Below are 27,892 nucleotides of genomic sequence, written 5' to 3' on the forward strand. Positions count from 1 at the left end.
TGCTGGGATTACAGGCGTGAGCCACCGCGCCCGGCCGGGCTAAATTACTTTTAAGTCTTTCTGTTCTGGAGTTACTATTCTATACTTCAAATAGGATTACATTCATATTCTATGACCTGGGATTAATACAAGAATTTCCAAACGACACTGACAAAGCTATAGAGCATTAAAGATTTCCTATGTGAACACTTGTAAAATAACTTTTAACATCAGAAGTAGGTTTTATATCTTTATTCAGAGGAGATTCAACTATAGAATAAAGCCCTTTTAGCATTACAAAATCCAATGATTTTGAACTTTTTTTTTTTTTTTTTTTTTTTGCTCAGCAATACAGTTGCATTTTGCTTTTATAATCCTGAAGAGATTCTCTTATTTGGAGTTTTTTATGCATTCAGGTATTTAGCATGATGTCTGATGTGGTCAGTAATAAAGGTTGCAATGAAGTAGTAGCTATGATCATAACCCTAGAAGACAAAGAGATGATAAGACATTTATCTACCATTCAGAAACATCAATATTAGGAACATTAAATATATCTCTAAGATCATTTAATTTGCTTACAAATAGTCATAACATTAAGGAAGTATGAGGAAGGTTTAAAATTAAATTAAGGTTATCATATTTGTACTTTAACATTTTCACTGTACATTAAAAGAGCAGCAAAAATATGAAGGAAAACTAAACACTCTGCCTAGCTTCTAAACATAGCCTAACTTCTAAATGCTGCCATTAATATGTAAAGAGAGGAAGTAACACATTAATTAAATATGCAGAGTAGACATGTCATATCAACACTGTAGAGTACATTAAATATGTAGAGTAGACACTATCATATCAACCAAGATGAAAAGAATCAGGATTTAGAGACCTTAGAAACATGGGCAAGACATTTCAATTCACAAATGCAGCACATCAATAAGTCAGTGACTATTAAAATACAAAATAAGCACACAAACAATATAGAAAAAGAACACAAAAATGCCCAAATGTTCTATCATTGTTGGGAAGTCAAACATCAGCCATCATAAATCATGTTAAGAATTCCTCCTACACAGTAAATGCATGTCATATCTTTATTTGAGGAGAAAGGAATAATTCATTAAGTGCTGACATCCCTTAGCAATATATCAAATTAGGTAAAAAGTCAGTAAACCTTTAGAAAACTACATGAAATTGAGAAAAATGTAATGTGCTAAGCAGTTAAGTTGAAAGAGATTTCTATCTATCCAGTCATTTAAAACCATTGTTGTAGGTAAATGGAGACATAATCCCTTTCTGGTGACTCTGACACCTGTTCTGAGTATAAGATAAAAAATAGTCTTCCAAAAAAAAAAAATAATAAAGTATTAAGGTGGTTAGAATTTTCACTTTTTTTTTGTTGCTGTTGTTCAACTTTTAAGTTCAGGGGTACATGTGCTGGATATGCAGTTACATAAGTAAATGTGTGCCATGGTGGTTTGCTGCTCAGATCAAGCCATCACCTAGGTATTAAGCTGAGCATCTATTAGCTATTCTTCCTGATGCTCTCCCCAACTCCCACCGCCCTTTGGCAGGCCCCAGTGTGTGTTGTTGCCCTACATATATCCATGTGTTCTCATCATTCAGCTCCCGCTTGTAAGTGAGGGCATCTAGTGTTTGTTTGTTTTTTTTTTTTTGAGATAGAGTCTTGCTGGAGTGCATGATCTTGGCTCACTGCAACCTCCACATCCCGGGTTTAAATGATTCTGCTGCCTCAGCCTCCTGAGTAGCTGGGACTACAGGTGTATGCCACCATGCCCAGCTAATTTTTTTTTGTATTTTTAGTAGAGACGGGGTTTCACCATCTTAGCCAGGATGGTCTCGATCTTCTGATTCCGTGATCTGCCTACCTCAGCCTCCCAAAGTGCTGGGATTATAGGCGTGAGCCACCATGCCCGGCCTGGTATTTGGTTTTCTATTCCTGCATGAGTTTGTTGAGGATAATGGCTTCCAACTCTATCCATGTCCCTGCAAAGGACATGATCTCATTCCTTTTTATGGCCGCATAGTATTCCATGGTGTATATGTACCACATTTTCTTTATCCAGTCTATCATTGATGGGTGTTTGGGTTGATTCCATGTCTTTGCTATCGAATAGTATTGAATAGTACTGCAGTGAACATATGTGTGCATGTATCTGTATAACAGAATGATTTATATTCCTTTGGGTAGATTCCTAGTAATAGGATTGCTGGGTCAAATGGCATTTCTGCCTCCAGGTCTGAGGAATCACCACACTATCTTCTACAATGGTTAAACTAATTTACACTCCAGGTGGGAAGAACTTTCTAAGGGTATCAAACACCAGATAATTTATCTCTATCTACAATTAAAATACAAGGTTGAATATACTGAAAGAAATGAAAGTCTAACAAAGATTTTTTTTTTTTTTCCCAGTTTTGAACTAGTGAATGGTCACTGATGGGAAAAAATGGGAATTTTTCTAAGCACCTAAGAAATAAAAATAGAGCTAATAAAAATATCACTGATGCTTCAGAGAACAAGGCAAATCCTCAAGGTTTTGATGAATCAGTAAATGTTCTCAATCTCTCCCTTCCAGAGAGGTATTAAATGTTTATCTTGGGAACAGCAGTTAATAAAAAGTTCTAGTGTAAGATCAAGGTAACTTAAGTCTTCTAAAGCAATCTGTCTTCTATCATGGAAGTAAATGTGACAGGAATGTTGTCAAAATTAAAGCTGAGCCTCGTAATTACTTGGTGTCATGTCTCTCAATGATTAGACTAGTCCCAGCTGGCTAGTTAAATTTAGAGCTAAATTACAGTTTCCTATATAAAAAAGAAATGTAAAGAAAAGCATTTTCCATCCATATAATTCTTGAATTGTTAAGAAGTTAAACAGGCCTGGAGTTTTAGGTCACAAAACCCGTAAAATGTACGAAGTATTATCTGCCATTTTTCACAGATCAAAAGATGGATCTGATAGAAAATGGGTACAGATGCAGGGAAACAGATACCTCAAAAGACATAAGACATGTGTGACCAAGTTCCAATGTAACTGAGTATGCCACATTTTTATCCTTAGTTTCTTGTGTGTTAAGAGCCATCGGACACATATGAATAGCCATCATTATTATTAGAGAAGTCCCAAGGTAAACCCAGGAATATATTGCAAGACAAGACATCTAAAATCCAAAACAAATGACCATAAGCTCCATAATGATAAAGATTCACCTATATGAGAAAGAAGAAGATGCCTGCCATTGAGGGCTCAAGAATTTTTAAAAATATCAACAAAAAGGCAATAGAACACATTTGAACTATTGGTATCCTGCTGAAGTTATACAATTTGAGCTAACTGTATCATCCCTGACTAGGGATTCTGTTTATCAGTCTTATTAAATGGGGATGGCTTCTTTAATTAAATTCTTTGACGAATGAGTTGGTATGATATGTTAAGCAGCTTGTGCAAATGCCTATGTTTAGTGACACTTGAAGGGGCCTTTTCTCCTCTACCTCACACTTTAAATGGAAAATCCTTGGTAGCAAAACTCTGACTCCTGGAGTATAAAAATAAATGAACACATTTCATTCTTTCATTCTTCACTCAACTCTCAAAAAGGAAGCACTGCTCCAGCAGCTATGATGGATGTTTATCCTAACAGGCAGTGTTTTCTTATATATTTTCCAGACCCAATTAGAAAAGCTTGGATAAGAATCCCCAGGTTATTAAATCTTTTCAGTGTATAAGGAGGAAGACTTTGCACTGTATTCATTTAACAAGTATTGAGAGTCTCTGTGCTAGATAACTATGCTAAATAAGCATTGGATACAGAGATGAATGAGAGATCTCTACATTTCTGGGATTCTCTGCCATGTTCTTACTCTTCTCCAACAGGCCGACGCAGAGGCTAAAATAGCCTCTCAATCTTCAAAAAGGTCCTGAGCCTTAAGGAGGTAGTATAGCCTCTCCTTCTATTTCACAAAAAGAGAATACTGTTTCTGGAAACTTCTTCATAGTGTAACTCCAGTAACTAAAGATAAGACATACTAGGCCCTTCTTTTTCAGACTAAGATTTGATCTTTGTACACTAGATATCAGAATTCTGTTATCTAGTATTTTTTTTTTAAATTTAGATTGCCTGAAGCCAAAATCGAAAAAGAAAAAATTATATAAACAGCCAAATAAGTATCTATGGTCACATAGCTAGCAAGTGTGGAACCAGGACTGGAACTAAGGCTATTTAACTGCAAATACTGTCCTGCTGTCATTTATCAAGCCATTTTCAGGCAGCATGATGTGCTCCTGAGGAGCAAAGGAATGGAACTAGAGAAATAATTCCAACAACCAAATAAGTTATCCCCAAATAAGTATCCCCAATAATAATAACCAAATAGCATCCCCAATGCACTAACCCCTCCCTCTAAAATTTTTTTTTGACATTCGACAGAGTATAAATGTAATTTGTGGGCATTTAACACCATTAAAAAGAGGTAAAGGAATGAAATTGGGTAAATCATGTGCATGATTGTAATTACTTTCTTTCTTCTCAGATCATTTATTTATATATATCCCCTATTATTTTCAGCTTATTTTTCACAGCTTCTATCCCACAAGAAAATACAGTTATACAATACTTGTAATCAAATGATAAAGTAGGTGATAAAACTCTCGGACCCAAGGTAATCTTGGGTCAAAGCTGGTGAGAAAATCTGAAAGTAGACTCTCTGGAGCCACTACTTAGGCATGTTCATTCAGTTGTTGATTCAATTACAACGAATCTAAAGGAAATCTGCTTCAAGCTGTGTAGTTCACTCTTAACCTGATCATGCTGGAAGTAAAGTGAATAGCAAACTGCACCTGAATTCAAGATTGTGACTCTGGTGCTTTGAATACTTTCTTACTTTTTAGAAGAATTGAATGGTTCGTCTTAACTACTCATTAAGTATAGCCAACTATGTGTTCTAGTTGCTTGGGATACAGGCATTTTAGAAACAAATAAGTTGACTTATTTTTCCCTCCAAGAATGTCATCATGTTCTAACTCTGCTGTTTTTATAACAAACTTGAGAGATTTTCAGACTTTGTTGGCAAGCAGAAACATTGTAGAAACAACAGAAATTTTGGGCACAGTCTTTGGGGAAGCAAATTAGGTATCCAACACGGGTACTGCCAAGAAATTAAGGTCATTTGGAAAAAACATGGTTTGGTATGCACTTAGAGCTATAGTTACTGCAGTTAAACGTATTACTATATTTATAGTCAAATTCGTATTTGGATTTCTCAAGGCTGGTTGTTGACCTAAAATTTAATTGTGATGGTAAATGTTCAAATAAATCTGAAACAAAGTTCTATTACTCAAGGATGGACACTAAGAGACAACAAGGTATATATAATGTATTAGTTTTTGACATTTTCTCACACTATATATATATATATATATATATATATATATATTTATTTATTTCACATGTGCAAAATATCTCTGTAAACAGGAAGACTGCCCAGATGCACAATTTCTCCTTGTGCTAGCTCTAGTTCCATTCCTTTGCTCCTCAGGAGCACATCATGCTGCCTGAAAATGGCTTGACAAATGACAGGAGGACAGTATTTGCAGTCAAATAGCCTTAGTTCCAGTCCTGGTTCCACCACTTTACTAGCTATGTGACTTTAGACAAGCAGGTTACTTCTCTGGGCCTGTCTCCTCATTTGTAAAACATATGGACAGGAAAGAAATGATATCTCATTTGGTGGTGTAAGAATTAACAATGAGTTAATGCTGTGAAAGCATTTTACAAACTGTAATGTACCACATTACACAGTGATCTAGATTTATTTGAACATTTACCATCATAATTATATTTTAGATCAATGTGCCTGACACATTATCCTTAAACATGAATAAAATTTTATTTAAAAATCATGATCATGTATAATTTTCAGTGCTCATTTTTCACTCTAAAATATTTTAAATTATATTCTGAAGCTTATGAATTTTTCTTAAAAATAAAAGCAGAATTTCCTTAATTAGGACTATAGTAGCAAATATAGAATTAGGTGAGTAGTGGACGATCAAAAATATTTTAGTTAAAAAAAACTTGCAAGCCCATTGGGATTCAGCAATTATTCTTAAACAACTAGAAATATCAAGTAGCACAACGTATAGATTAGTATGCAAGTCAAATAATATAAAGCACATGTGTGATAAATAATACTTAACTTCTGAGACTAAAATATGTAGTAATGTAGACTAAAATAAGGAGTAATAGGGGTAGATGTTTGTCCTTTACTACTACTGCAGCAAAGGTATCTGTGTAAAGAAAGATGTATGCGCTAATGTTGAAGATTAATCATCATTCAAGCATTAAACATCTTGTTATTTACTGGTTTGATGGAAAACAATATTTTTCACTGCCAAAAGCTTTCCTATTTCTATCAAATTTAGTGTTAGATATAATTAATTTTATAGGCAGGCTTTCACTTCAAGTGTCTGAATATAATTAAAAATTTACTAGAAGTAGCATTTTATATTCTAAAATAAAGTTAAGAAAATACCACAGAATCGTAATTTTTCATAGTTACATTATCTAGATCAAGCTAAAGTTTCCTAATACTTGCCTCTTGTAATCGAAAAACAACGGGGATTTTCTTTTCTGTACAGGCAGCTATGAAGTTATCAGGGAGTAACTGTCCATCTAAAAGAAACTGGTCATCTTTTCCTTGATCAATTAGTATGTCCAGCTGAGATCCTGGATAGGATTTCACAAGATAGGTAGCATCATATGCCTGTAAAAAGAGAAGTAACATTGAAAAATAAATTCAAAGATATTCTTCATGAAATACTATACTAGTATCAAACAGAAATTTAAAGTTATTTAAGCTCTTAGGCCGATTAAATCAGAAATATGCTTTTAAGTTGGTTCAAAACCTGACTTGCCAGGCTTTTATTTACAAGGTCTTTGGAATTCTATTTTCTAATAATAGTCTCTTCCCTATTTTCAAGCAGTCCTAGACTAGTGGCAAGAATCCCATACCTCAGGCATTCTTCACAAAATGGCCTTTTTCCTTCTAAACCTTTAATATTCTTAATCTCCTCTTGACTCCAGTAAGAACATGATTTTTTTCTTCATAACTCCTTCCACAAATTGGAAATTAGAAGCTTCTTCTAACTCCATGATCTTTTTCCAAATATTCTCTATTTCAGATAATCTTTTTTTTTTTAAATGTCTCTTCTTTATGGCTCTAATTCCAGACATAAATACATTCAGCCTTCTTTTCACCAAACCTCTGCTATCTACATAAGCTTTCGGAAAGACCTGGTATGAATAATCTGAATCATATCAACGTCATCTCAAATTTATTATCTGAGGAGCTGCCACTAGTTACAATTTTATGTTTTATCATCCACCTTGAAATATTCTTAATTATTCATATATATTCATTAACCACAACTTTTATACATTGACCAAGACAAATGACCATGAAAAGATTTGTCTTCTAAGTATCCTGCTTTTGAAGACTCTATTTCCTTTCATCTTAAAAGAGTGGGGTCTGACTTGTTCTAAATTCTATGATTTCATAATTCTACATGGTTTCCTGATTTCAATCATAAATTCAATAATACCTTAAACACAACATAATTAAGACAGTAAAATGTACTGTCACTTGGAGAAAAGTACATTATCTAGATTCCTTTTTAGGTCACCTGTACCTCTACCTCTCACCTTCTCCCTCCAGTTAGTTGGTCTTTTACCCAGTTCTTCTGTTAGACCATAAGCCCCTGGTGGATGTGAAAGGGTCACCATTTTCGTGACAAAACAGCTCAGAACTTAGCATAGACTTTGTACCTGATGAAGACTCAAAACACTGATGTATATACAATGTCATTTCTCAAAGAACCTAATCCTAAATCATTTCTAGCATTCTTCAAATGTAATAAAAATTCAAGCCTAAACAAAACTGTAATCTAGTTACTAAAGGATAAACCCTTTATTTAGTTAGAATTTCAGTAATCATCCTTAAATAAAATTTGTTAGAATTTCAGTAATCATCCTTAAATAAAATAAGGGTTCATGTAGGAATGAACCCTGAACACAGAACTATACTTTAAATACTTTAAGACAAACAAGTTGTATTTTTTTATCCATTCCAGTATTTTCTGCTTATTAACAATGCACATGATGATGAGTTCATTTGCAAAGTATTCAAACTCTTGGTGGAATTTGTAAATGGCCCATTTCTGCATAAGAGTAAAATGGTTCTCAGGTAAAAGGGTCATTTTTATTTCCACTTGAAAGCACCTGTTTGCATGCTTGAAAAAGTAATCTTGCTGTAGGAATGTTCACATAAATGACATAACAAAGTATCTATTTTTAAAGACTCTTATGTCTGGAATTTAAAATTGAGATCTGAAATGCTGAATTTTGAAAAAAAAATACACAAAGTAATTTAAAAAGCCAGGCTTCTTTGCTTCTATTACACAACTGAGCATAAAATTAGTAAGAGGCAAGTCCAAATTTAGTAACACAGGTTGAACATCCCTAATCCAAAAATCCGAAATCAGAAATGCTCCAAAATCTGAAACGTTTTGAGTATCTACATGATGCTTAAAGCTCATGCTCCAAGGAAATACTCATTGTAGCATTTTGAATTTTTAGATTAGGGATGCTCAACCTGTAATATGTGGTATTTTTTTGGTTATGTTAATTTAGAAGTTATGTTAATTGAGAAATAAAAATATAAATTAACCATTAGTAGAAAAAAAATGTAGCCCCAGAATATCTGCCATGATTCAATACAATTAGAAAGTAGGGTTTTTTGTTGACATATATATATACATACATATATCTTTTGCTAAGTTGTCTCAGCTCTAGAGCCCTAACTTGAGCAGGGAAGGAATATAACGTCTGTGATATGTCCAGCCTTTTAAACAAACTTGAAACTTAATGAGTATTAAGATAGTCATTCAGTACCTACCTTCCATTTACTTTGATCTGTTCCCAAATATCCACTAAAGGCTTTTTTGCCCCAGGGACAGAGTACAGGGTTGCAAATTGGAGCAAATGCTGACACAGACTTCAGAAACAAAAGAAATTTAAAAACAAGTTATATTTTGCTAAATTAAATATGAATAGATATTTGCAACTTACTTAAAAATATAGACTTTACTTGCAACTTGCTTAAAAATTCTGACTTGCCACGAAAACCCTGTGAACAATTTTCCTTTTGATATATTGCTGGCTTAGATTGCAGGCCTTTCCATAATACATCTTTTGTGTATTCTATTAAGAGAGCTAATAAATATAGTTGCTAAAATAATGCAAAACAATACATTGTAATTTAATTAAGATACAAACAGAAGTCTATGTTCAGTGTTTCTGCTTTTTTAGCACTGAAAATTAATCTATAGTAATATAAAACAGTTGATGCTTACCTTAGTGAACATGTTACTAAATCTGACACACGATTTCTCTTAAACAGTATCAACAAAGCAGTGAGCAATGCCTTTCAATATGACAGAATTTTTAATACACCTCTGTGTTCTATACAATGTTCTTTTTCACTGGATGAGATGCAGAGATGGGATCTCTCAACTTCAGAGTACTCATCAATGTAAATGTTTAGTGGTATCTACTAGCTTTTTTAAAGGACAAAAAAATCAACTAAGTTTGCTTTTCTACCTCAGACATGATAAATAGACTGCCTTAAAAAATGGAAATAAAAATGCTTACTTAGAAAGTCCACTGTCATGCCATGAATTAGTAAAACTTCATAATAAAACGTACCAAAAACAAAATATTTGATGCCACAGCAAGAAACTGCTATGAGAAACATTTTCATTTCTCAGTAGCACACCTAAAATAATCAAGAAGTTCTTCCTAAGAGGAGGAAATGAATTAAACCAATCTTAAGGGCATGAATAGCCCTGCAAATTTAAAGGCAGAAGAAATTTTAAGATGCTAGTTGCTCTAACAGTTCCTTGTTCAACTCTTGTAACATGCTGTTCTGCACAGTATGACAAACTACATATGGTAGTTAATTCAAATTTGACTCTGGGAAAGGCTGAGAGTGATGTTTTTTAATCAAGCTGCATTTCAATTTTCATTAGAGGCATTAAGAACAGAATTCTTAAGCTTCTACAAATCATATCATTTACCTCAGAAAATCAAAGTCAACTTTACAAAGATATTCCTGGTAAGAATATAAATGATAGATCCTGCCACTGTAACATTAATCAGTAATAATAACCTTTAGGGGAAAAAAGTGTGTTCCAAACTACAGTTGGAATAAAAACAATTAAAGGAGAAGCTACATTTTATAATACTTTTAGCAGGCCAAAAAGAAGGCACTCTTGCTGAATTCCTATGCTTCTGATTCTGTAGCTTATACTCTATGGTCAAATTAAATACCCACCCATCAAACACCCCAAAGTTCTCAACACTAGAAAGTTTAGTTCCAACACTAACAATATTATAATTTTACTCTTTGAAGGTTCCTAATATTCAAGAGAAATATTTATCACTAGAAGTTTAGATAACCTTACTTTGTATTTTCCAGGATTTTTCAAAGCACAGATCAGAGCTCCATGGCCTCCCATGGAGTGGCCAAAAACAGACATCCTTTGGGGATCCACTGGAAAATTGGCATTTATGAGTTGGGGAAGCTAGAAAAAATATAATAGTGTGACAAAAGATATCAAAGAAAATAAGTTCAGACATTTTCAAAGTTATATAAAATAATTACACAATCAATATTGCCAAATCATAATCTTACAATGGTTTGAACTAGCAACAATGAAAATAAAACAAAACTAAATCCTCAGGTAGACCATGGTTACTAATATATCTCTGGGAAATATATTGTACAGATTTCTTAGAAAACACTTTAGGAAGGTGAAGCAGAAAGAACCTTTAAAATGTTCTTAAGTTTTGACTTAGTAATTTCACTTTTTGGAATATATTCTCAGGAAAAGTCCTTAGGGAGATATTCACAAAGATAATCAATGCAGTCATATTTATTAGGGTAAAAATAGATACAAAACCATAAATATCCTATAAGAGGAAAAAGTAAATTATGGCATATGACAGAATATTATGCCATTATTAAAATTAGAACACTGGAAAATATTTTTAGATATAACTTTAAAAAAGAACAAAATAAAAAAAGTTTAGAATTATGTGAAAACTAGTCATAGAAACAGTCTGGAATATATCAAAACATAAGTGTTTTGGGGGCGTAACAGAATTATGGGTAATTAAAAACTTACATTATCGTTTCTAAGTTTTTATGGTATACATATTAACAATGAAGATCATATAAAATTTAGAAAATGCATAAACAGCATACAAATATTATTAATAGAAGTAATGCTTTACCACTTATGTTTTCTAACTAACCCTTGGCTTATCACTATAAAATACATCCAAATGAACCAGCTGCCAGGCAAATTAAAGGTTTTCTTCATACACCATTTTCTTGGTTATTCTGGGTAGTATAAACAGGTCTCAATATATAATGATTAAATCCTTTAATTGTACTTAGTGTTAATTTAAATTGCAGTAAGTAGGACTATAGTACTAGTAAACTTTGGAATTCTTACTAATAACTTTTATACCCTAGTTTAAAATCCTCAGGATTGTAAGGACTTTATGTTCAAAATCAAACTCTCGGCAGTCATCAGTTAATAATTACAATACAAATTAAATTACCTCCTCCGTGACATAAGAGTACATTCTGTAGTTGGTTTTCCAAAGATCTTCAGTAGCATCAACATAAAATCCAGCACCAGTGCCAAAGTCCCAGCTCTCATCTTCTCCTTTAATATTGCAGCCACCTATCACAAGAAACAATCTTGTGGTTTCATCTGCTCTGTAGTAATGGCCCATGTTTAATAACACACTTTTGGATCAATCTGCAAGTCCATTTGCATGGGAACTGTTCACCAAATGTTGTGAACTCTCTGCCTTTTGGAGTACATGATAGGATTATACTTCCTGCTCCTCTTGCTCTTGAAAGGGGCCATGTGACTCGTTCTGGCCAATGAGGTAAGAAATGACCTTCCAAGCCGGAGTATTCAGCTGCCAAGGTAAGGCAAACTAACTTTCTTTGTTGATGAAGTTTCTTTCTTATGTACTCTGAACGTATGCTTCCTTATTCTGGTTTACCTGTCAAAAGGACTGATACCTTCTTTTTATCTTTGAGAAATGTGTTGTGATCCCTTCCCTGATGACCCTCTCTCACTACCAGCACTTTTAAAATTCTCTTTACAAAGGAGTGGGGAGGGAGATGCTTGTGTTCAACTCACTATCTTGAACTGAAAATGTTTTCTAATATGCTTTGTTAATGGACTCATTCCATCACATTTCCTATCTATCCAACCTCCACTGGAATTTTCTTATGTTTCTTTTTAACTTGTTACATTTTATTTTATATACTTGCATGTGGTTAAAATCAACCATTGGGATTTTGAATTACAGTAACACGTAATTTGAAGACATGACCTTGTCTTAAGATTCATTTTATCCATCTAGAAACACAGCATTTTCCCATTTATTAAAGTCTTCATTTATGATAACAAAATTTTACAGTTTCCTTTTTATATATCTTTCTATTTTTCAAGTTTATTCCTTGGTATTTTATATTTTTGATGCTATTTTGAATTAAATCTGTTATTATATTTCTAACCAGATACGCCTTGTTTTTGTATAATACAGCCTGTGAAAGGAAATATAGTACTTGCCAGGCCAGCCATATAACTTCCCTAGTTTTACTGCCATTTAAATTCTATTTCCTGAAACTTCTAGAGTCATAAAACAAGTTTTAACTGTCTGATGCATTGAGTTCTCACATATTTGATACTTTCATTTCTCTAATATAAATATTCAAATCATTTATACCAAAACTAATACTTGTTTAACTGTATGGCTGATGTTAATAGAGATGAAAAAAGATGTAATTATCATGCAACAAGACATTATACCTCTGGAATAGAAAAATAATTTCCTCTGCATTACACATTAGTATTTTGACAGTAGTACCAGTATGACATACGAATTGAGTTGCTCAGTCTCTGCTTTGAAGTATCTTAATCTGTACAATGGGAATAGCAAAACTACCCTCTTTCATAAGAGCCATGTCATGAGTAAAACTCAATGAGGAAAAGGTATAGCATGGTATTTTGGAGTCATGATGCCACTTGAAAGGTTAATAGAGATAACAGCAAAAATATAAAACGAATTGTATAATGTATGTATCATACCACTTATAACACTCTTAAAGATTTAGATTTTTATAAAGGATATCTGGACCACAAACACTTACGAGGGCTGGTATCTGGAGCAATGACAACAAGACCATGTTCTGAAGCAGCTTGATGATAACCAGATTTTGATATAAAATTTTGTTCTGTGCAAGTTAAACCTGAAGATAAAAAATATTGTTATTGGGCACACATGGACATAAAGATGTGTACCATTAGCATTGGGGACTATAAGAGCAGGGGGAGAGGGAGACAGACAAGGGCTGAAAAACTACCAATTAAGTACTATGTTCACTACTTGGGTGATGGACTCATTCACCAAACCTCCATGTCACGCAATACGCTCATATATCAAACCTGCACGTGTACCCCCTTAATCTAAAATAAAAGTTGAAATTATTAAAAATAAATTATCTCATGCTATATTGTGAATGGTTTATAAGCTTTAAACTTTTTATAATACAGGAAAACAAGCTCACTTGATACCATTAAAAATATTTTTTTGCTTTAGAAATAATTTTGAGTAAGACACTAAAATTCACTTTTTTACAAAATTTGTAATAGTATTAACCTAAGAACTGTGTTAGGTTAAGTGATCCCATAACTGTCCTTTTAAAATCACTTATTGGCCGGGCACGGTGGCTCACGCCTGTAATCCCAGCACTTTGGGAGGCTGAGGTAGGTGGATCATGAGATCAGGAGATCGAGACCATCCTGGCTAACACAGTGAAACCCCATCTCTACTAAAAATACAAAAAAATTAGCTGGGCGTGGTGGTGGGCACCTGTAGTCCTAGCTACTTGGGAAGCTGAGGCAGAAGAATGGAGTCAACCTGGAGGCGGAGCTTGCAGTGAGCCGAGATTGTGCCATTGCACTCCAGCCTGGGCAAGAGAGCAAAACTCCATCTCAAAATAAATAAATAAATAAAAAATAAATAAACCACTTACTAAAGTTTCAATTACTAAAATCCTTCAGACCAGCAGTGTTTGGGAATTCAGAAATTTTCAAACTATAGATTGACAATATGGTGCATATGCCCAATATTAAAACAACCCCAGTGAAGTGTTATCAAATATGCTAATTAAACATCACACTATTCCTGCACCAAAACATAAATATTCACAGTAAATAAGCAAATACGATGGTCTTCATAATACAAATATTTTTTTTTATATACAGATAGTTCTCAGCAACAAAATTTAGCTTGATCATCTTTGTATTCTTCACTGAACTAAAAAGAGAGTAATGGTGACCATATGCCATCCTTAAATTGAGTTTTAGCCTCAGTTTTTAGAAGTTTCTGTTATTTTTCCTAGCTCCATGCTTTTCAGTCATAAGACAGAGGAGATGACTTAATTCTTTTACTATAGGTATCTAATACTATAATGATGTGAGAATGGTGAGGAATGAACTAGCCATCGATTTTATTGATCATTTCACCAGTTGAGAGAGATTTGGTTTGTTTATACTTTTTGGCTATTTTAGTGTGCTATGAACATTCATGTGCAAGTTTTTGTGTGGACATGTTTTCAATTCTATTGGGTACACAGCTAGTAAAGGGCTGTTTCAATGGTCACCTTCACTTGAGAAAGATATAAATCACTACACACGAACTATCTTTTAAGATTTCAGTTTGGCTGTTTTGATTTCAGCTAATTTCTTTATTTTAGCAATATAATAATTGTGTAATCTTTCTGTCATTGTTTTCCTTAGACTTACTGGGAAGTAAACTTTCTGAAATTCTTTCGTCACCATTTCTCATGTGCACTGGTCAGGCAATCTTACCTTTACTCAGAAAATCAAGCCTTAATTTCCAAGGTCTATCTTCAGCATCTCACTAAGGAAACTGTCCTGTCATTTGATGTAAACAAACAAAAATTCTGTATTTTATACCTGTAAAGCTCAGATATGTCTTGCTAGATTCAATTTTAGTTAGAACTTAGAGCCCTATTATTAGAGTACCTATGACACAATGCCTCAGTGCTTCTGATCTGGTTATTATTTAGCCAAGAGATATGACTATAGTAGCCCTCATCAGAAACAAAATGCAAAAACAACAGGAGAAAAAACTAAATACAGCTCTGGACTGTGAGTCAGAAAACTTGTTCAACTCCATATTACTGTGTGACCCTGGACAATATTTAGCTTCTCTGGGCTTCATTTTCTTTCTAGGGATTACATGATTTCTAAGATCATTTTTAGCTATACAATATTACGTTTTCTAAGACAATTAAATAACTAATTTTGTTGCTCTTGCTTTGGGCAATATCTAATGCTCTTCTAGCAAAATCAGTGCTCTTCAATCACAGAAATGTTTTCTTGAGTTAAAGTCAGAGATGTACTTAATCTTTACCCTCTAAGATGAAATATTTATTATCATTTTCAAAGATTGGTATTTGGGACTTGTCCTTGATGAAACACACATGAGGGAGGATTTGTTAAATCAAAGTTACAGGAACCAATTTGAAGGAAACAAAATTAAAATAGTACTCTGTGACACAATTTAGTTGCTAGGATTCTCTCCTCATAATGTTTGCTTCTAAAGATGAAGTACCAACGTCTTGTGAAAGAAAAGTTAGCATAGAGGTTTCAAAACTGCAGGTATCAAAATCTTACTCTTTACAATCTATTCTACAGTATTTAATAGGAAACACTGATTAAGAGAAGCCTTAGGGTTCTTTTGTGACTTTCCAGGTTGTCAGAGAAGCTCTATGGAGTCCAATTAAAATATTTTAGAGAACACTGTATGAAGTTATTTGACTTCTTACAATAGCTGGTTTCTAATTAGAGTATCTTGGTGTCCTGATTTCACCTAATATTGTTCTAATGGACTAGTAAAGTCTCTATAAACTCCAGAAATGCTTGGGTAGGTACAAATTAAGTAAATAAGTTGTCTAAGCCCTTGCTATTTGAGTACAGAACTTTACATTACCTGCTAAATTTCTTGGTCTATTAGAAAAAGTGTAATAAGTGAAATAAGTGTAATTCAGTAGGTTGGAAATTATTCTGAGGATAAAGTAACAGAGTAGACTACAACAGGCCCTTAAAGTCTTGCATAAATGGCTCAAAAAGTCTACCAAGTCAAAATAAAAGGGTAAGATAAGCCAGTTAAAAAGAAAATAGAAACGACTCTATAAAACTCAAATGCATAATACTTACCCGAGAGCCAATACAGTGCAGGGCACTTTTCAGTTTCTGCCTTTGGTGGTAAGTAGACAGCAAATTTCATTTTGCAGTTCAGTTCAACACTAGTTTTAACAGAAACAACAACAAAATATTAATGCTCCTCATTAATCAACACAGAAACAAAATAATTTTGTACTATATAAAAAGTAAGATATATAGTAAAGGTCCAAAATAAGTTATTTAATGTTCAAAATAAGTGGTTCCACCAACATTTAAGGAATATACTTGTCCCTTAAAGAAAGAATGTGGTCAATTGAGCATACTGATCTAAACCAACCTGAGCCCATACTTTGGATGGCACTGTCATTTTGGGCAAAATAAGTGAAAAAATAAATGTAATTCATTGTGGCACTTATTAAAAAATAGTTTGTTTCTAAAGAAATGTATGAAATAACAAATCATCTTTTATAAAAAAATGAATTCTTGAGATCTTACATATTTGTTCATGTGCACTAAAATGCAACACATCCTTAATTCCCTCTTTCATCACTAATATTTTATCACAATCTAGAAAAGATAATTTTGATGAAAACCACAGGCATTTTTCCAGTAAACAGTAATTCATGCAACAATGATCCCTCATGACTTTATTTAAAACATCATATAAATGGAAGTAAACTCTTACTACTTCAGAGTAAACACCTATCTTTTTAACCAAAGTTATATGTACTAAACAGTTTAAAGTAAACTGTGACTGTAAATAGTAAATACTTCCACAAACTTTGTTATGAAAAACTAGTTTTTCCCTGCCCCAACCTTCTCATTTGCCATATTCCAGAGATAATTAATTTACCTCTTTTAGCTGATTTTTCTGGTATTTATGTCTCTATCTAAATAACATGACTTTATTACTGCTTCTAGATTGTTCAGTTTTTAGTTATTGTCTATTGACTTCCCATTAGAGAAGGATTTTACTTAACTTTCACCTCCCTGTCTTTGCTCTCTGCATGCCCCTACATTTCTCCTGCCACTTTCCTATCATATATAATTTTGGTTAATCAATATTAAGAAGTTATAAATGCTATTCAGAGATGAGCCATGTACTATATTAGAATTCCTTTCCTTTTTCTTTCAATTTTTTTTGTTTTCATTGAGCTAGTAATTCTCTCCTTTTTGTTACTGGTTGTCTTTCCTTGTTAGGAATAGACTCCCACAAAGGCTCCATCATGAGAAGTTTTCTGTATGCTCCCTTCCATTCCCTGCATATTGGTGATTTTCTTTTTCCACATTATTCTAAGCAACTTTTCTTGTTGATGACTGATGGCACAAAAAAATTCTGACAGCTGTTTTTAGGTTTTCAACTTTTGTTACGGAAGTTGAAACATTTACTTTCATAGATTACCATATCAAATCCATATTCAAAGCAGGGATGTTATCAATATGCAAAATCAAGAGAGAGCATAATCTTGTTACAGGATAGTTGGTGCCTTAAGACCTTTCTTGCACACTTAAAAATTTGTTAAGAGGGTATATTTTAAGTGTTGTTATTACAATAACATTTTTAAAAGAAGACCTTTCTTAAGCAGTTGTGGAATAAATCAGGTCTAAAGTATGTTCAACAGTGGTATGATTAACACTTACGTAAAAGCAAAAAAAAAAAAAAAAAAACCAGGATTATCAAGTAATCTTCTGAAACCTCTGTCCCTATCATGTCATTAAGATGCCAAAATTACCAAAAGAATACAATCTCATGCACAGAGATTTGTGTGGTCACTCTATATGTATTACTAATTCAATACCAAACTCCCCCAACCCTGATCGGTTTCATAAATTTCCTCTCTAATAGAGTCAGTTCTATCAATTTCATCTACATTAAAAAAATCTCTTCAGACCAGTACTGCCAAACAGAACTTTCTACAGTGATATTAATAAAAATGTTCTATTTATGTATTGTCCAGTACAACAGCTTCTAGTCATGTGACTACTGAGCACCTGAAATGTGGCTAGTGGGACTGAAGTTTTATTAATTAGCTAATTTGATGTAAATGGCTGCATGTAATTGCTGGCTACCATATCTCCAACTTTTGACCTGCTGCTTTCTAGTTGCTGCCTTAATATGGCCCCACTCATCTGGAATTCTTTCTCTTCCGATCTGTTTTCTTGGATCTTATGTCTTCAGCTTTCTTGCTTTAGTCCCTCATTTTGGTGAAGCATATTATTCAGTTGCTTCCAAATTGCACAGGAAATACACTTTGAGACCTTTCATTGATGAAAACGTCTTCATTCTACTCTCACTTAACTGACAATATGATTGGACACAGAAGTTAGCCTTCAGAATCCTGAAAGCACTGCTGCTCTGCCTTCTTGTTTCTAGTAATATCGTTGAGCTGACCTAAACCTTTGAAGATTCTTAATCTACTTTCTCTTTATCTCAATGTTTGAGAATTTTCTTTGTTCCCAACGCTCTAAAACTTTACAATGTTGTTGGTGTAGATCTATTTTCATCCACTGTACTAGACAACTTTTAAAATCTGGCAACTTCAGTTCTGGGAATTCTTGAATTATTTCTTTATTATTTATATCTATACCTCTATTTCTGTTCTATTTTCCAAAATTCCTAATTTTTAATGTTGGTTTGAACTAGTCCTCTAATTTTCTTGTCCTTTCTGATTTATCGCTTTTATCTTATTTCACTTTCTAGAATGTTCAACTAACGCTTCTATTGAGTTTTGTCATTTCTACTATCAAAATTTAAATATCTGGGCTTTTTTGTACTTGAGGATTTATTTTATTTTTTTTTGAGACAGAGGTTCGCTGTTGTCGCCCAGACTGGAGTGCAGTGGTGCCATCTCAGCTCACTGCAACCTTTGCCTCCCAGATTCAAGCAATTCTCCTGCCTCAGCCTCCTGAGTAGCTGGGATTACAGGTGAGCATCACCATGCCCGGCTAATTTTTGTATTTTTTTTTTTTTCCGTAGAGACAGGGTTTCACCATGTTGGCCAGGCTGGTCTCGAATTCCTGACCTCAGGTGATCTGCCTGCCTCGGCCTCCCAAAGTGTTGGGATTATAGGCGTGAGCCACCACACCTGGTCATGTACTTGAATATTTTTAATAGCATCCTATAAAGTCAGAGGTCAATATCTTTTATGCCTTTTATATGAAGAACAGTTAATATCAAATTAAAGACTTTATACAAATGTCTAGTGATGTTTAGCTGTCCACTGCTATTTAAGAGTGAAACACTAAAAATCTAGTTGAAAGCACTGTGCCTACAGGTGGAGTTGTCAATCATTGCTTTACTGTAAGGTCTGGTTAGATTACTTTGCTGGCAAATCTCAGTATCTTGAAATCTCTTCCTTTGGGCTACTCAAACTCCCCACAAGGAAATTCTTCTAAAGGATATAAGACTAACTCCCCAAATTTTGAAAGCTAGTGGAAGAAACTCAGTGTGCAAACTTTTACTTAATCTATTTGCAGTATCACAACTCCCACTAATTGTGTCTGATATTCCCCAATACAAACAGTTTACTGTCTCTAGAGAACATACCTCCAATCTTTCTCCAGAGTTAGGAAGAGGCAGTGCATAAAACTGGGACACTCTCAGATCTATCTCCTTTTAAAAACAGACTTTCCATTAATCTTCCTTTTTCTAAGCTCAACTTGTATCCTTATTTTCAGGTGTCCCTGGTGCCTCCAATTACTATGGCTTTATATAAATTGTGTCATTTCAAAGCTTTTTCTTGCTGATGTTTAGAATTTAGCTTTCTAGGTTTTACTGTCAGGTACTACCTCTCTATTTGTATTCCTGCTTCTAAAATGTTATCCTTAGCTCCTGTCTCCTGCTTCTTTATGCCTTTATAGGTATATGTATGCATGTATGAGTGCTTCATCTCTTTACTTAATGCCATGTTAGTCAGAGTTTTGGAGGCAGCAGAAGCAAATGCATGTGTTTAGTGTGCCATCTTCCTCAAAAAGTCCAGGTATTTTTCCTACACTTAGAAATCCTCAAAGAAAATGTTTTCAGAATTTTTACTGGCAACATAAACATTTTCACAAAGTTTCAGAAAAGCATCAAGTCAAAGCTTGAAGATACTTCTCTATTAAGGCTCTACCTCACACAATCATATCCACAGCTAATTAAGTCTGGTAAAATTGTCAAACTGATAACCACAGAAAGAGAGCAAGCAAGTTTAAAAGTAAAATGAGGTACTATGATATCTAGATAAAGATTTGTTTTAAAATAGAACAAAATAATCCAACAGAATGAGAGGTTATCTAAAATTATATCTTCTTAATAGTTACCTGTCATGTTCAAAAACTTTCTGCAATCCCCCAAAGCACTTGTTGCTGGAAATCTGCTTCAATGCCATTCTTCTCCTATTAGTAAAGAGTAATCTCATTAATTTCCAGAGAATTAGTTCCTGAAAAACTTGAGATAAAACTAACTGCCTTCAGATAAATTATGTGAACATACAACTATTTTCTACTTAGAATTTTTTTCACATTTTTCTCCAGTAAATAATATTAAGAAACTGATTAACTCTTATACATGCATTTACACGTGTTACTCACTTTTAAAAGCTTTCATACTTTGGTATATCATTACTAATTTATTAACAAGTTTTTTTGTTGTGGTGGACTGCCCCAAATTCTTTTTAAAAGAGGCAGAAAATACATAAGTTAAGTTACCAATTGATTACCTTAGTTTAGAAGGTTAAAAATTGTTAACAGTCTGCCTATCAACTGCAACAAAGTAGTCAAGGAATTGGTATGACTGATTATAGTTGATTTTCAAATGGAAGAAAGATGAAGTGATAATGATTTTGGTAATAATAATATATAACATTACTGAACACTTACGGTGTGATACACATTTTTCTAGATATTAAACCAGATCCAATTACTCATCCCACAAATTTTTAAGAGAAAGTGGTATGAAACTTTAAGATCAACATTTATTTCTCCTTTTAAAACAAACCAGTAATATATGTCTGTTAACTTCTTTTCTGTCCAACAAATCTTTTAAATTTTTCATGTAAAAATAATTTTAAACTTACATGTAAAATGACATATTTTATTGCTTTTAATGATAAATATAAGAAAAAAGTTGGAAAACTCATCTTTATCATAAATGCCTATTAAGCAAAGGGAAACCACACTGATCCTGACATGTACCTCTCAAAGAAAGATTCCCTTCCTATTCCTAGAAGCACTGTATTAAAATATAAGGCAGTAAGTCCTACATATTGAAGAAAAAGCTTTAGATATCAGGAATAGGTATTACCACTCTGGCGATCTTCTCAGTGAAATGCAGTACTACATGCCAGTCAGTTGGAGCTTTAGGATTACTCATTCAAAGATATATAGCAATAATCTTAAAAAGCTAATTCGGGAAATGTCTTTATAAAATACTTTAAAAAATTAGTTTCAATCTTATCTTTAATGTCTTCAATAAACCCAAATAGTTTTATTTGGAAGACTGGGATTTGAACCCAGGAAGTCTGACATCAGAGGCCCTACTCTTAACCGCTATGCTGTCCTGACTCTCTAGAAGTTCTTTAAATACTCTTTTTTTTTTTTTTTAAAGACACTGTAGGATAACTGATTCTATAGAATTATGATATTACAATTGTACACAAAGAAATTACCATTTGCTCAGTTTTATGCTTTTAATCTATAAAAGATTAATTCTTAAATAATAAACTCCCATGAGATGCTACTGAAAATTAACTTTAGCTACTGTTAACAATCCTATCACAAATAATGAACTTACAGAGATGCACACGAATTTTAATATATTAATACATACATATAAGACTAACAAATAAAATTTATTTGCTCCATTATTCCACAAGGAAACCAGATTTACTTAAACTTAGAAAGGACTATATCCACTTTGCAAAAGATGGTACACTGAGCATGTATCTGGTACATAGGAGTCTATATCTTTGCTATTTATTTATTTTAATAAACCTTAAGTTGTCAGTTTTCTCTGCTCTTAAAATTCAAAACCAAATGCTTTTCATTTGGCCAGAAGAAACAAGGTTAAAACACTTTTTAAAAGTTGGTAGAATATTTTTTAAAAAACAAAGCTTTTAAAGTATTTTTTTCTACCCACCCAGTTTAGAAACTACCTTTAATTACAAATCAAAAAAATATGTCAGGCTTAAAAAGAAATATGACTTAAACTAAGAATTAGATATGAAATACTGTGATATACTATAATATCTTATATGTTATAATGGGTGGTTATATTTTTCAATAGAATTTTTCTAAGTGAAAAATAGCATGTTTTAAAACAAGCTATTAGTGGTATTTTCATTCAATGTTCAGAGTAACATATAAACAATAAAACAAGTTTACCTGTCCAACTGCTGATTGCTTTTTGCTTGTACCAAATGGTAAACGATTCTGAAAAAAAGAACCAATGGTTTACAAATGGGATACACTTTTCACAGCAAAGGTTATATAGAGCTTATATATACACATGCATTCTCAATAGATATTTTCTTCTTTTGAGGTAGGTGACTGTACACCCTGATGGGATACCACATCACCACTTAATCTAATTACCTTAATTTCCCATAACCTAATTATTTGCCACAGGCCACCTTAATACCTATTTTGCCATAAGGCTTGGTGGTACTTGGTCAAAACCATCTGTTGAAGTAAAAGTACTATGAAAGTTTTTTGTCTATTTAAATCAGTAAACAAAGTTTTCAAGTGTAATTTTGAAGGATGAGATGTAGCCAACTGCTGAGTGAAGAAAATAAGAGTTGGGGCTAGGTAAGCAGAGGAAGATGGATCTATCTGGCTTAGTTGTAAGTCAAACTTGTAACATGGGCATAAAAAAGGACGGAAGAGATGAGGACTGAAGGACTACTAGGGTGACTGGAAAGGATGTGTAAGAAAACTGGGCTTATGAACGATTAAGGGACTGATATTCAGTAAGAAAAATTTACATGGAAACTCACATAGTATATATCATGTCACTTGTCTGATAGGTTTCATTTAGGCCCTAGAACAAATATATATTTAGGTTCTAGAACAGATTTTGTGGGAGAAATAGGGTGACAGAGTAGGGTGGAATGCCAAAAAACCAAACAACACCCTTCCTCCTTCCCCCCCCAAATAACAAACAACAACGAAAACAGAAAAACAATTTCACAGTGCCAGTGGGAGTTACACAGTTTTTCCCAAATGTTAGTGAACATCAACATTCTTTGGAGAAGAAAGGGTCTCTTAGTGCATAATACGTCCATTCCCCTAAAGGCCAAACCTTATTGTTCTTCCCTTTATTTTTCATTTTTATTTTTTGGACACAGGGTCTTAGCTGTGTGGCCCAGGTTGTAGTACAGTTGCATAATCATGACTCAGTGTAACCTAAACTCCAACCTTCAAGTGTGATCTCCTACCTCAGTATCCTGAGCAGCTAGGATTACAGGTGCACACCACACTGGAATACTTTCTTTTTTTTTTTTCCTGATAGAGACAGGGCTCTTTACTTATTGAAGTTAAATGTCATCCACCTCCAGAAATCTGAGTTCCATTTTTATCCTTCTTCCCTGTGTCTCAAGTTTTCCATATATCTCTACATGTGTTTTTCGTTCCCATTCTCTGATTCCTTGGATTTCGATGTTTCTTCATTTCCAGGGTGTCCTAGTCCACTGGCTCTTTAACATCCTAGACAAGTGTTCCCAAAACCAACAAACTATAGTTCCAATAACTGGCTGTTGACCACCATTGTGCTGTTCAAACCCTCTTCTAAGTGAAAACTCAGGATCTGGCTTCTTCCCTTTCACTCTCTCCTCCCACCTCCCTTTTCTTCACTCTCTTTCCCTAAACCCCATTCCCTAAATTTCAACTACATTTTCTGGGTGAAATAATCTAAATCTGCATCTCTGCAACCAATCTTTCTCAAGCATTAGTACCCATAATGAAATTTCTTGCTGGACCTTTCTACCAAGACATGTGACCAGCTATTAAAACTTATCACGCCTAAAATTAAGCTTCTACGTCTCACCTTCAAACCATTCTTTTCATTGCCTCCCTTTTCCAGACTCATGCCTATCTTGCCTAATCCACATTTGAGATGCCTCAAAGTTACCTTCTTTTTGAATTCCCACTGCCATCATCCTAATTATATATAAGAAATTAAACTTAGCCTCTTCCTTTCTTTCGAATACATCCCACTAGGATCAATCCTACATGAAAGCCTAGGGTTTTAATCCACTTAATTTACTGGTCAACAGATCCCTACAAACAGCTCATCTGCAGCCTAATATGGCCTACATGGAATTGTTAGTCATTTTTATTTAGTATTTTTAAAACTGTGATAAAAACACATACATAAAATTTACTATCTTAACCATTCCTAAGTGTGTATTTCAGTAGTGTTGAGTATCCATTAGTCATATGTGAAAACACAGTTCGCCAGCTCACAATAATTAGCAGATGAGAACTGCCTGACCACCCTCTGGCTGCTGCAAGTGGAGACTGCTAATCCCCTTCGCTGTTAGGCCAGTAGCTGAGAACCAGAAAGTCACTGAAATGGAAGACCATGTTAATTGTACACTTTTCTTCAAGTTTAATGCCATTAAAATGTCAAAATTAAAACCATGCAGGATCACTGAAAAAATGTAAGAATGAATAAAACTCCATGTAAACTTTAGTCACATTCCACCTGTGTGTAAGCATAGTCTTTTTTTGTTTTTTCCAGAGAGGGTCAAACTCTGTGGCCCAGATTGGAGTGCAGTGGCCTGATCTCAGCTCACTGCAATCATCTCGGCCCCCGAGCTCAGGTGATCCTCCTGCCTCAGCCTCCAGGGTAGCTGGGACCACAGGTGGCACCACCATGCCCGGGTAATTTTTTGTAGAGGAGGTTTTGCCATGTTGCCTAGGCTGGGTCTCTTTTCCTTCATAAAAATTCACATGGCTTGCCCACGTAAGGATTTCCATTAAACTCTGGGGAAAAATTTTTTTTAAAAAATATGGCATCTACAAACGCCAAACACCAATGGCTCTAAATATGGTCTATAATTTGGTCCCACATTATTTTTCTGGTCTCACTCCCTATTATGTTAGTTAAACTCAACTATGCATAATTCTGGGATGGCCTGGATGTTGCTATCGCGTGGCTTTACTCAATGCCACGGTACAATGGTTTCAAAGCAGGTTCTGGGGCCAGACGCTCCAGGTTCAAAGTCTGACTTCACCACTTATTACTACATGACACTGGACAAGCTAATCTATATGCCTCATTTGCCCATCTGCAAAATGGGGATACAGTAATACATATTTGATAGGGCTGCGCTGGGAATGAGTTAATTCACGTAGTGCTTAGAACGCTGCTTCTACCACACACACAAACATGAGCTATTATTTTTCCTGCAACCTGAATGCCCTCCTTCCAGGTGCGCTCAATCCCATTTCCCTGATGACCCCATCAGAAATGACTTCCAGTCCCCCACAGCGCTCTGAGAGCATTTTACGACCCGAACAGATTTCGCCAAACTCCGAAGACACGGGTTCCCCTCGGCACCATGAGGTGAGTGCTCCTGACCGCGCCACTGAGTCGTGCCCCGACGTGGACGCTGCCTAGAGCAGCAGGTCCACATTCCCCTGAACCAGGCGCCGGTGGGCGGTAGGAACGCGCTGAGGCCCGCTCCCTCCTTAAAATGCGTACACAACTACTTCACATGTTCGCGCGGTGGCTGCGGATCTAGGGAAGTCTTTGTGAACAGGAAAAAGCTGTACAAATGTAGCGGGCAGTAGGTAAACGGGAGCTTCCCCCGGGATGTGGCACGCCCGAGCGCCCCGAGTTACACTAGGTTGGAGGCTCAGAGAAGAAAAAGGGATTAGGCGCAAGGCTTCGCGTCACGGGATAAGGTCCCTGGCCTCCTGTCATGGATGGTGGCGCTCAGGGCCCAGGGTCGCCGTCTCTGCGCTCGTGCCGGTGGGTATCTGCACCGCAGGCCTCAGCGTCCGCCCCGATCAGGCCCAGCCGTGCCGCCGCCGCAGCTGCAGCCGCAGGAGGGCTGACAATGTCCAGGCCTCTAACCGGACCCAGTCTTACCTCCCGCGGCGGAACGACCAGAAGAAGCGGCCCGAAGTAAAAGGCGGGGCTCAAGATGGCCGCCGGGGCCTCGCCTCAGCCCCGCCCACATGATGCCCCGCCCCTCCGGTCCCGCTCACTCTCAATTTTAACTCTGAGAACCCGCCCTTCTCCAGTTCGGTCCCCACGGCCCCGCCGCCTTTGCGCTTTGCACTTCCCGGCAGCCTCCGCGTGGGCGTTCCCTCCAACTCCTGTCTTCGCCCCCGTTTCCGCTCTTTGTGGTTACTAGGACCAACGAGGGGGGCGTTTAAGATTAGTCCCTGTCACCATGTCTGGGACCAGTCTGCTGTGCGTGCTCAGACTCTTCCCAGAGCCAGCAGCAAGAACCCGAGGCATTAATAAACTTGAGGTCTAGCTTCACTTGACTCGTGCAGAGGGTTTCCGTGTCACTTATGTAGAAACTAGGGCCTAATTTCAACTCTCCCAACTCCTCTGTCCCAAGACTATCCAAGTCACCTACTTGGTAGCTGGAGATAAACAAGAATCCTTTGAAATCTACAGTGGCTGACACACAGCGGGAGCTCCATCAGTTTCCGGTTTACCCCTCACTTCCCTCAATAAAAATTAAGTTGAACTAAGATTTGCTAGTTGATAATTTACAGCAAATCTTTCCTTTTGGTCTCTCTGATTTAAGCAAACTGTTGAGTGTACTTTGCCTCTTGAGAAATTAAATCTGACTACAACAGAGCTAAGTATTTTTCAGCAAAGGTTAGACTGACATTGTAAATACACAATCTGATAGCTGGGGCTGGCCTCAAGGGCCTGCAACCTGTGCTATTACCCGGGCCCCCAGAACAGAAGGACACTACATTTTCTCTCAATAAGTGTTGAACCGGGGCCCCACATTTGTGTTTGGAATTGGGTTCCACAAATTGTGTAGCTATGGGAGCTGACTTAAGTGTGGATGAGCTGCCACACAGGAGATTACCTGCCAGAATCTATTGTGTGGCTCAGGCCCATTTTGCTATAGTGATCTTTGGACTAAATTAACCTGTGGACTGAACCTGTGGATCAATTGGAACTCAGACTGAAAATAAGGTTTTCAGTCAAAATAATGTTTTTATTTTGAGAAAGCATTGAAGTAAATTGTTTTAAACTTTCTTTTTACTATTTTTAAATATAAATAATTGAAAAGGGGATTTTCTTCAGTTTCAAAACTGAAACAGAATAAATGAATACCTAAGTTTACAAGTTCTTTATAACTGATGTTTGAACAAAGAGAAATAATTAATTAAATGATAAATTCACCTAATAAGTGGGCTGCTGTGAGGTGCAGACTAGCCAAAGAACTGCAAGTGTGAAGTTCTTTTCTAAAGGGTTCTTGTGTTAATGCAGTGTGAGAATAATCAGAACTAAAATTTATTTTACCCAGCATAAATAAAATGTTAATAGATCCACAAAAGTCGATTTCTTAAAAA

At 35.2% G+C, this 27,892-nt stretch overlaps 1 protein-coding gene across 1 annotated transcript; it reads right to left on the minus strand.

The window, feature by feature from the left end:
* Window positions 1-216: 216 nt before the first annotated feature.
* On the minus strand, window positions 217-26,624 carry ESD (esterase D). The gene is made up of 10 exons (XM_011973601.1): window positions 26,436-26,624; window positions 22,724-22,771; window positions 20,663-20,737; window positions 16,394-16,482; window positions 13,297-13,395; window positions 11,685-11,809; window positions 10,520-10,639; window positions 8,953-9,051; window positions 6,595-6,762; window positions 217-464 (listed from the first exon to the last, which is right to left on the minus strand). Exons 3-10 carry the CDS (start codon window positions 20,728-20,730, stop codon window positions 384-386), a joined length of 849 nt encoding a protein of 282 aa, XP_011828991.1. The 5' UTR covers window positions 20,731-20,737; window positions 22,724-22,771; window positions 26,436-26,624; the 3' UTR covers window positions 217-383.
* Window positions 26,625-27,892: the final 1,268 nt, after the last annotated feature.

The sequence above is a fragment of the Mandrillus leucophaeus genome, unplaced genomic scaffold (assembly GCF_000951045.1).
Source record: "Mandrillus leucophaeus isolate KB7577 unplaced genomic scaffold, Mleu.le_1.0 Scaffold1002, whole genome shotgun sequence".
NCBI classification, from domain to species: domain Eukaryota; kingdom Metazoa; phylum Chordata; class Mammalia; order Primates; family Cercopithecidae; genus Mandrillus; species Mandrillus leucophaeus.